General features: G+C 48.9%; 1 protein-coding gene across 1 annotated transcript; it reads left to right on the top strand.

Annotated features, from left to right (window-relative positions):
• The first annotated feature begins 121 nt into the window (after nucleotides 1-121).
• On the top strand, nucleotides 122-9,721 carry LOC117828238 (zinc fingers and homeoboxes protein 1-like). Its single transcript, XM_034705269.1, has 8 exons — nucleotides 122-463; nucleotides 2,324-2,802; nucleotides 2,903-3,532; nucleotides 3,640-3,766; nucleotides 4,970-6,202; nucleotides 6,299-6,430; nucleotides 8,344-8,855; nucleotides 9,032-9,721. The coding sequence occupies exons 2-7, from the start codon at nucleotides 2,444-2,446 to the stop codon at nucleotides 8,845-8,847; spliced, it is 2,985 nt and encodes a 994-aa protein (XP_034561160.1). The 5' UTR covers nucleotides 122-463; nucleotides 2,324-2,443; the 3' UTR covers nucleotides 8,848-8,855; nucleotides 9,032-9,721.
• The last annotated feature ends 939 nt before the right edge of the window (nucleotides 9,722-10,660 follow it).

The raw sequence follows: 10,660 nt of genomic DNA, 5'->3' as shown, positions 1-10,660 counted from the left end.
TCAATTAATTTTAATTGGCATTTTCTCGTCTCATTTCATGCTGATGTGTTCTGTTATCATTGTCATGTTTTATGTGACTTCTGTAGTGAAAGCTTTTATTTTGAAAGGCTCAGACCGGATGTGCTCCTCTGCTGCTGCTCGCTTGAAGCGGCGGGATGAAAAATGGCCCTCGTCAGACTCGGTGAACTCTCTTTTTATTAAAGTCTGTCTTTAAAGAACAGAAAGAAACAGAGAAGACCATGCTGGCTCTTTAAGCCGGAGCTGCCTGCAGTCAGTCCACTGCTCCCCGGCCGCTGGAGGAGCTCTGTGTCCGGGCTGAAGGAGCTCCGTGTCCGGGCTGAGAGCAGATGGATCCTCGGTGTGTTAAAGGCGGAAGATCAACACAGCGATGCTACGAAGCTACAGCCGCTAAAGAGCCGAGGATCTGAGCAGAGATGAGGGGGTAAAGGAGTCTGATTCACAGGTAAACACACACCTGGTGACAGCAGGCTGTTCTCACTGTACGTGCTTTGTTACACACGTCATCACGCAAACTGAGAAACGACCGTTAAACCTGGAAGCTAACGCTAGCTTAGGGATGAGTGCTGTTTATGTGACATTTCTGAGACTAAAACATCATTTAAAGGGAATTTAACTGAATAAAAAGGTTGAATTTAACATTATACACATTTTAAATCCACTTCAGATGTTATTTTCTGTGTTACACAGTCTCTAAATGATGTATAAGTGTCATTATTATTATTTATCAGGATTTATTTACATGTTTTCACTTAAAAATGAAGAGTTCATTTGCAAAAACAGATAACTCACTTTTAAAAAATTAAAAAGATGTTTAAAAAAATGTTTCAAAAAACATATTTTCTATTACTAGCTTTATGTAATATTTACCTAAATATCTATTATATTTTTCTATTACTAGCTTTATGTATTATTTACCTAACTATTTATTACTTTTTTCTATTACTAGCTTTAGGTAAATATACCTAAATATTTCTTATATTTTGTTCACCAAAACCTCTAATAGTGTGTCATTTTATAGCTTCAGTGACCTGTTTGTATGTGGGTAAGTAAGGGGTTAACTCCAGGTTCACTTCTTTATTTTTAATTTATTTAAGTTATGTTTTTTTGAGCATTTTTGCCTTTATTTGATAGGACAGCTGAAAAGAGACAGAAAATGTGGGGAGCAGAGAGTGGGGGAAGACATACAGGAAATGGTCGCGGCTTGGAATCGAACCAGCGACCCCTGCAACGAGGACCGTAGCCTCTGTACGCAGGCCGCTTAGACCGACAGGCAACCAGCACCCCTAGGTTCACTTCTTAAACCAGTTCAGGTATCCCTTTACCCAGCACCTGAACCATACCTGCCAACACTTGACAGATAATTGCAGATTAATACATTTAATAAATGCATATGTAGGTCAAATACTTTAAATGTCTCTTAATTTAATTAGTTTAATTATTGCTTTTTAAAGTCATTTATCTGGGTCCTTTAAATCATATTTATTACCTGTAGCTAAATGTTCTCTGACCTACAGTAACCTCTGCATCCTCAGCCTCTGCTGCTTTCTGCTCTTTATCTAAAGAAGGAAGAGATTTCCTCTGCGTCTCCACCTGAGGTTATCAGGTAGAGTTTAGTGATTTCATAACTTCACCTGTGATATTATGATAGTTACTCACTCTGTCATCAGATTCACAAAGCTCTAAACTCTCCTGATGAACTTTAAAGAGGATGCTGCGTTATTGCACGTCACAACTTAAGTTAGCTAGCAAAAACAGGGCTAACCCACTTTAATGAGGGATGGATCAAATCTTTAAACAGTGAAGAAGTTTGTTGAACTCAGAACGATTCAGGTACCGGTGTCTGTGTTTACCTGCGGTCAGAAACCATCTCATGCAGCGTCTTTTGGATCAAACCATCTACAGGGAGAGGGGTGGAGGTTTTTGGGGTTTGAATATAAGAGGACTTCTTGAAAAAGAAGTTGTGGGACACTCATTTGAAATAGGAAGACTATCAGGAGAAATGACAACTCTTGAGAACAAAGGGGGAAAATAAGATAAAAGGGGGTAGACTCCCGCCTAAATTTGGAGTGTTGGCAGGTCTGCCTGAACACAACCTGCTCATATTAGGGTCACAGGTCATCCCCTAAAAACTCAGACTACCAATGGATGCTCGTAATAATTGAAAATCTGTTTCGTGAGCTCTTGTTTGTCCGTTTGCACCTGAACGCACCAATTTAAAGCCGCAGAGTCGGCCTATCTTCATCACTCTTTGGCTCCTGCTCCGCCCCTTTCACGCTCACGCTGTTTCCCTCTCTTGTTTCAGACATCGAAGACAACAGAGGAAACTTTCTGACTGAACCCCCGTCCTCCTTTATGGAGCCGAAACCAGAACGCTTGAACTGAGAACTTGTATCCGACACCCAGCTTGACGCGGAACCTCAGGATGGCGAGCAGGAGGAAGTCCACCACCCCCTGCATGGTTCCTCCCCGAGAGGCCGTGGCTTCGGATCAGGAGATGGAGGACATCGCGGAGGAGTTGGAAGCGGAGGAGAGTAACGGCGTGGCGACCGTTTCCTCCGAGGTGTCCGGTTTGTCGGAGGAGCGGGGCGAGGACGGGGACGCCAGACCCCTGCCGGATCCCTACTTGGACTCGAACATGGCAGAGGGAGGCTACGAGTGCAAATACTGCAGCTTCCAGACGTCAGACCTCAACCTGTTCACCATGCATGTGGACACGGAGCACCCGGACGTCATCATCAACACGTCCTACGTCTGCATGGAGTGCGACTACCACACCAAGAGGTAACGAGCCGATGTTTCAGCACCATGCTTTCAGAAAGTCTCCTCCAGCATCGTGTTTACATTGAGATGTTTGTTGACCCTCACCTTTCTCCTCTCCCAGTTACGACACGCTGCTGGCCCACAACGCGCGGCTCCACCCGGGCGAGGAAAACTTCACGAGGACGATGGTGAAGCGAAACAACGAGACGATCTTCCAGCAGACGGTCAACGACCTCACCTTCGACGGCAGCTTCGTCAAAGTGGAGGACGAGGACGGCGAGGACACGTCCCGGAAAGGCATCGCCCTCAGCAAGACGCCCATCATGAGGATCAAGAGCCGGATGGAGCCCAAGAAGTTCAGCGCCGCGCACAAGATGGCCGTCAACGATGTCATCAAGGTGGAGAGCGATGAGGACGAGGACGACGAGAACAAAGAGCCGCCCACGCTGTCCCCTGCACCGTTGACCCCCAGCACCTTGGCCCCACGCCTTCTGTCCGTGTCAACGCCGCTGCAGGTCCAGGCCATCCCTCAGAGCATCGTGGTGAACAGTCCAAACGTGCTGCAGATTAAAGGCGGGTCGGGCGGCGGCGCCATGCTGCCCCCTGGGACGCTGGCTCAGGTTCTGTCAGCCCTGCAGAACCAGCAGAACTGCACGCAAACGCAGACCCAGCTCCTCATCCCCATCAGCAGCATCCCCACCTACAACACGGCCATGGACAACAACGTCCTGCTGGTCAGCGCGTACAACAGGTAAACACACCTGGAGGGGCGGGGCCTAAACATGTAGTACGCCACAGGAGCGTTCAGAGCATCTCAGTGTCCTGAGCTGTGAGGTAATCTGTGATCTTTTTCCCCAGGTTCCCGTACCCCTCCGTGTCAGAGATCATGGGTCTGTCCTCTCAGACGAAGTTCAGCGAGGAGCAGATCAAAGTTTGGTTTTCTGCTCAGAGGCTGAAACATGGAGTCAGCTGGACGCCGGAGGAGGTCGGTGCTTCACCACACACTCTATGTTCTGTTACAAACAAAGACCCAACATCAAGACCGGATCAGATCCAGTCCCATCTCACAGACAGGACTCAGTCTGATCTCATCTTAATCCACCATGAGCAGAGCACTTTGCAGCATTTAGCAAGTTACAGTGGCAAGGACAAACTTCCTTTAACAGGCAGAAACCTCCAGCAGGACCAGACTCATGTTAGACACACATCTGCTGAGACCGTGTTGGAGAGAGGGATAGAGGGAGGTGAAGAGAGAGAGAGATGATAGTGGGGAGACGGATAGTAGTAGTTGTAGCAGCTGGAGTCTGGACCACGTCCACAGCAGCAGAGATCCAGAGGAACCTACGAGACAAGGGAGCTCAGGGACTCCAGAAAGGTCTAAGAAAAGAGAGAAGAGAGGGAGACCAGAAGAAAGAAAAAGAGGAGAAGAAATGGGGAAGGAATGACAGAAGGAAAGGAGGGGATAAGAGAAGGAGACAAAGAAAGAAAGAAAGAAAGAAAGAAAGAAAGAAAGAAAGAAAGGATGAATGACAGACCCCAAAAAAGGAATCTACAGCAGAGATCCAGAGGAACCTACGAGACAAGGGAGCTCAGGGACTCCAGAAAGGTCTATGGTTAGTAACTTTAATGGGACAGGAAGAGTTAAAGTGAGAGACAGGCAGAGAGAGGAGAGAGAGGGAAAGACAGGATCCCAGTGTGTCAGTCTAAGCCTATAGCAGCATAACTAAGACCTGGTCCAAGCCTGATCCAGCTCTAACTATAAGCTTTATCAAAAAGGAAAGTTTGAAGCCTACTCTTAAAAGTAGAGAGGGTGTCTGCCTCCCAGACCCTGACTGGTAGATGATTCCAAAGGAGAGGGGCCTGATAACTGAAGGTTCTACCTCCCATACTACTTTTAGAGACTTTAGGTACGATGAGCAGGCCTGCATGTTGGGAGTGTAGAGTTCTAGAGGGGTAATAGGGCACTATGAGCTCTTTTAGATACAAAGGTGTCTGACCATGAAAAGGTTTGTAGGTCAGAAGAAGGATCTTAGATTCTGGTCTAGATTTGAATACGTTAAGAAGAACTGACTCTCTCCATCAGCTCGTCTTCTCTCTGTTTTAATGTTTAACTCGGTCCAGATCCAGAACAACACCAGATGAAAGTAAGGCCTCAGTAACTGATCCTCTCTGATGGTTCTCTCTTCAGGTGGAGGAGGCGAGGAGGAAGAAGTTTAACGGCACGGTGCAGACCGTCCCTCAGACCATCACCGTCATCCCCGCCAACATCGCCGCAGCAACAAACGGCCTTCAGTCCATCTTTCAGACGTGCCAGATCGTGGGCCAGCCGGGACTCGTCCTCACGCAGGTGTCCGGTAACGGCGGAACCGTGCCGGTCGCTTCACCCATCACCCTGACGGTCGCGGGCGTACCCGGGAACCAGCCGAAAGCCGCCGAGCCGCCGACGTCCGAATCAAAGACGGAGCTCTCTGCGAGCGCGGCGCTCAGTTTGGACTCAACGGGGACCAAACCGAAGAAGTCCAAGGAGCAGCTGGCCGAGCTGAAGGCGAGCTACGGCAGGAGGCAGTTCGCCACCGAGGCGGAAATATCTCGACTCATGCAGGTCACCAAACTCTCCAAGCGAGCAATAAAGAAGTGGTTCAGCGACACGCGCTACAACCAGAGGAACTCCAAGGACCACCACGCCGTCCTGCTGGGCGAGAACCTGCCCACCAGACCCGCAGCACCGCCGTCAGGAGGCAGGGGAGGGAGGACCAGCAGCGGCAGCAGCAGCCTGAACGACGGGATCATCAGCAGTGAAACCAACACCGCCACCATCATCATCGACTCCAGTGACGACGCCAGCGAATCCTCCCCCACGTCCGCCAACACCCCGGGGTCGTCCGGCTGCACCAGCGACCCCCGGGTCAAGTTCCGCCACGCCTTCCCCGACTTCACGCCGCAGAAGTTCAAGGAGAAGACCCCCGAGCAGCTGCTCAACCTGGAGGCCAGCTTCCAGAAATCGGACACGCCGTCGGACGAGGAGCTGAGCCGACTCCGAGCCGAGACCAAGCTGACGCGGCGAGAAGTGGACGCCTGGTTCACGGAGAGGCGGAAGATGCCGTTCGGAGCGCAGTTCAAGGAGGAAGACGGCGAGGGGGACGGCGAGAAGGCGAAAGCATCGTCTGTGCCTTCTTCCTCGGCTGGGGAGCGGCAGAGCACGCCGCCCTCCGGGAGGAAGACGATGAAGAAGACTCCAGAGCAGCTCCACATCCTGAAGAAGGCCTTCGTCCGCACGCAGTGGCCCACATCGGAGGAGTACGACCAGATGGCGGAGGAGAGCGGTCTGCCGAGGACGTACATCGTCAACTGGTTCGGAGACACGCGCTACGCCTGCAAGAATAGCAACCTGAAGTGGTACTACCTCTACCAGAGCGGGAAGGTACGAGACCCTGAACGCATCACGCACACACACTGAGCCGTTTGAATCTTTAAAGAGATCTGTGAGGGTTAACTGAGTAAATGTGGTGTTTTTAAGGTGGACGAGGCTCTGAACGGGGGAGCAAAGATCCAGAAGAAGTCCAGGAAGCGTTTCCGGGGTTGGTCCAGGAGGACACGTCGGCCGTATCCCTGCAAACGCTCTCCACAGGGGGGCGCCACCGCCATCAAGGTCTGTGTGCAGGATACTCATCTACTGCAGGAACTTTCCCCCTGAACTACGTGTGTTTTGACCGGTGGACACAGGGTCTACATTTAGTTCAGGGGTAGATAATCTCCCCCCTAAAAAGCCCCTGCTAGGGGGGTAGTACTTCAAAGGTCCCGGGACTTTCGGGGGGCGGGGCCCGCAGTGTTTTTATTCCGCCCGCCGTCCACAATAACATCACACACATCTGTGATCCACTCTTTCTTTCATGGGAAGGGAAGGTAGGAAAGAGTTAAAGGTAGAGGACAAGGGAAGGTAGGAAGGAGGTTAAGGTAGGAGACAAGGGAAGGTTGGAAAGAGTTAAAGGTAGGAGACAAGGGAAGGTAGGAAAGAGTTAAAGGTAGGAGACAAGGGAAGGTAGGAAAGACTTAAAGGTAGGAGACAAGGGAAGGTAGGAAAGAGTTAAAGGTAGGAGACAAGGGAAGGTAGGAAGGAGGTAAAGGTAAGAGACAAGGGAAGGTAGGAAGGAGGTAAAGGTAAGAGACACGGGAAGGTAAGAAGGAGGTTAAGGTAGGAGACAAGGGAAGGTTGGAAAGAGTTAAAGGTAGAGGACAAGGGAAGGTAGGAAGGAGGTTAAGGTAGGAGACAAGGGAAGGTTGGAAAGAGTTAAAGGTAGGAGACAAGGGAAGGTAGGAAAGAGTTAAAGGTAGGAGACAAGGGAAGGTAGGAAAGACTTAAAGGTAGGAGACAAGGGAAGGTAGGAAAGAGTTAAAGGTAGGAGACAAGGGAAGGTAGGAAAGAGTTAAAGGTAGGAGACAAGGGAAGGTAGGAAGGAGGTAAAGGTAAGAGACACGGGAAGGTAGGAAGGAGGTTAAGGTAGGAGACAAGGGAAGGTTGGAAAGAGTTAAAGGTAGAGGACAAGGGAAGGTAGGAAGGAGGTGAAGGTAGGTAGACAAGGGAAGGTAGGAAGGAGGTGAAGGTAGGAGACAAGGGAAGGTAGGAAGGAGGTGAAGGTAGCAGACAAGGGAAGGTTTTGAGGTAGGAAAGGTTAGAAACTGCATTGTAGCAATGAAGGAGGGGGAAGGGAAGGAAAGGAAAAGAGGAAAGGAGAGGAGACAAGGGAAGGAAAGGAAAAGAGAGGGAAGGAGAGGAGAGGAGACAAGGGAAGGAAAGGAAAGGAGGTAAGGAGAGTAGGTAAAGGGAAGGAAGACAGGAAAGGAGAGGTTAGGATACAAGGGAAGGACAAGAGGAAAGGAAACAAGGAACAAGGAAGAAGAGCGGAAAGGAAACAAGGATGAGGAGAAACCAAGGAAAGGAAATGAGGAGTTAAGGAAAGAAGGAGTGAGGGGAAAAGGGAGCGATAGAGAAGAAGATGAAATGAGGGAAGGAAAAGAAAGGGAGAAACAGGAAGTGAAGGATGGACACAAAGAGAGTAAGGGAACGATAACATCACACACATCTGTGATTCTCTTGATTTCTCTTTCTTTCATTAGTTTTTATTTGTTCTATCTTTTTTGTATGTGTGTGTACTTTTCAAAAGAAGAAGCTGTGATTCTCTTGATTTAGCAGCTTGTAACAGTAGTCTTCTCTCAGCCCACCGTGAATGCGTCTCTCCTCCCGGTGTTCCGCTTTTAAAAGTGACCCTGTAAACTGGAGACCTTCAGCTGAAAGTGTCAGTGTGTGTGGAGTTTACACAGCTCGTAAACCGTTCTCCATACGTCACTGGCCTGATTTACACAATCTACCCGGGACTTCAGCCCGCGGTCCAAACACAGACAACAATAGGGGACCAGGAACCTTTTAGTACAGGGGAAAGTAGTTCTGGCGGCTAAAAGACCCTGGGACTCTGGGTCGAAATGCGCCTTTAGTGTCAGTTTGCAGCAACAGTTTGTTTTGAAGCTCACACTCTTGTTTCTGTGTTGTCACTTCCCCCCCTGCAGGTGAAGTCCGGTAAGACGTTCCTGAAGGAGTACTACCTCAAACACCGAGCGCTGAGCGAGAGAGACCTGGACGACCTGGTCACAAAGTCCAGCATGAGCTACGAGCAGGTGAGGGACTGGTTCTCCGAGGCCGCCAGGAGGGTGGAGGAGGGGAAGGAGCCATTCAGCGACGAGGAGGCCGAGGGAGAGGACGGGGAGGAAGAGGACGAAGAGGAGGAGGAGGAGGAGGAGGAGGAAGAGGAGGAAGAAGAAGAAGATGAAGAGGAGGAGGAGGCGATGGTAGCAACGGGAGCAGAACAGGCGGACAGCGAAGGAGAGATGGAGGCGAAAGAACAAGGAGAGGACGAGGACTGCAACGAGGAGGAGGAGCAAGGAAAAGAAGGGAAGCAGGAGGAGGAGATAGCTGAGGAAGAAGAGGAGGAGGAAGAGGAGGAGGAGGAGGCCATCCAGGAGGAATCTGAAGGTGTCAGCCAATCGCAGCCTGAGGCAGAGGAGCAGACATGAGCAGACAGGTGAGCCTCTCTGTGACGAATCAGGGACGAGAAGTCCAAATCCCAACAAACGGGAACCTACGAGACAAGGGAGCTCAGGGACTCCAGAGATCGTTTGAGTTGTGTTCGTTTAAAAACATTATTCCCATTATTCATTTATCCATGTTGTGATTTTTCTTCTTCTTCTTCTTCTGCAGATCTGACGTCGCTCATCACTAGTTGGAGACATCGTGGAGGACAGAGTCAGTGTTTCTCAGCTGATGGCTCCGGACCCAAAGGCGGCCTCAGGACACTCAGACGGGGGGTCACAGCTCAGGACGGACGGACGGCGCGTCGCTCAAACATCAGGGTTTGTGCCTTTTCGAGACGAGCTTTGGGTCCCGATCAGCTGAGAAGCACTGAACCGGGTTTGACGGACAAACAGGATCCGGGACGTGTTTCTGCTCATGGGACCAACTGAACGTGTGGGACGACTCTGAGAGTAAGTTTCAGCTCCGCTCCTGCACAGACAAGGCTTTTATTTTGGTGGGGAACGACAGGGCTTTTATTTTGGCCTCATTTTTTCTTACAAAAAAAAAAAAAATACGTTTCAAATTGTAAAAAAAAAAAAAAGAAACGAACCCAAAACATTTCAAAGAGGTGAGACCTCGCATGGATTCCTCTTTAAAAACCGGAGTCACGGACCATGTGACTTCTTCTCAAGGGAACGTCCTCGCCCCCCCGAACCCGACACGGGGACATTTCACCGCTCTGAAAGAAGGTTTTTAAAACCAGACTGTTGTTTTTTTGTTGTGAATATATGAACTCAGATTAGTGCCATTCTGTTCATAAGATTTTGTTTAATAAAAAAAGTCAGTGCTGGATTTAATTCCACGGCGACATTTTAACCTTTTTGTATTTTTTCAAGTGATTTGTTAAAGTCTGAACGACGTGTAACACAACGGGGACTGAACCTTATCATACTGTTGTTCTTATGATGACTTACTTTGAATAGGGTGATCATTTTCATGTCGGCAGGCGTTTGGGTTCATCCGGTTTCAACGACGTCAAGTTTGAGAATTTACCTCCAAAGATGCCAAACATTTAAAGGAACAATCCACCAAAAACATCAGCAGTTATACGACTTATGTTACTTAGGGTGAGTTTGAAAGGGTGTGATGACATAGTTTGTCCAGCAGAGGGTGCTGCGACTCTCTCAGCACTGTCTGCAGCACTCGAGCAGAACATCTTTAACTCTTATTACATCAAACAGCAGACTGAAGGGAGCAGAAATCACATGAAACAATCACTTTTTATTTTTTAAAGTTCTATTTTTGGCCTTTTTGCCTTTATTTTATAGGACAGCTGAAGAGAGACAGGAAATGTGGGGAGTAGAGAGCGGGGGAAGACATGCAGGAAATGGTCGACAGGCCGGGAATTGAACCGGCGACCCCCTGCAATGAGAACCGCAGCCTCTGCATGTGGGACGCTTAGACCGCTAGGCCACCAGCGCCCCGATCAATCACATTTTTACCTGTAGATCGTCAAATTGCTGCAAAAGTGGCGCCAAATCCTGAAAAGGTCTGCTTCATATCACAAAAATACACCAAAACTGAAATAAGTCGATTTCATTTCATCGTTTAAATTGGTATTTTTTCAAACATGTGGACATTAAAAGTAATCCTTAAAGATTTCAACTGCAGCATGAAGTCCAAAGCAAACACTTCCTAAACACAGACGCGTGCCGACAGCAAACTTTGTGTTTCTATTTTTTGGTTCAAATCCATTTCTGACTCTGAAATCCAGCGTCCTGTCCCTTTAAACACTCAATTAGTACGACTTTTAAA

The sequence above is a fragment of the Notolabrus celidotus genome, chromosome 16 (assembly GCF_009762535.1).
Source record: "Notolabrus celidotus isolate fNotCel1 chromosome 16, fNotCel1.pri, whole genome shotgun sequence".
Taxonomy (NCBI): Eukaryota; Metazoa; Chordata; class Actinopteri; order Labriformes; family Labridae; genus Notolabrus; species Notolabrus celidotus.
Note: the sequence above shows the minus strand (reverse complement) of the source record. Positions and strands in the feature narration are given on the sequence as shown.

Excerpts from the sequence above, each read along its gene's own strand:
- LOC117828238 (XM_034705269.1), top strand. The coding sequence starts at position 2,444 with ATGGCGAGCAGGAGGAAGTCCACCACCCCCTGCATGGTTCCTCCCCGA. Across the intron at positions 3,533-3,639 it reads CTGGTCAGCGCGTACAACAG|GTTCCCGTACCCCTCCGTGT; the intron begins GTAAACACACCT and ends CTTTTTCCCCAG. Across the intron at positions 6,203-6,298 it reads ACCTCTACCAGAGCGGGAAG|GTGGACGAGGCTCTGAACGG; the intron begins GTACGAGACCCT and ends GGTGTTTTTAAG.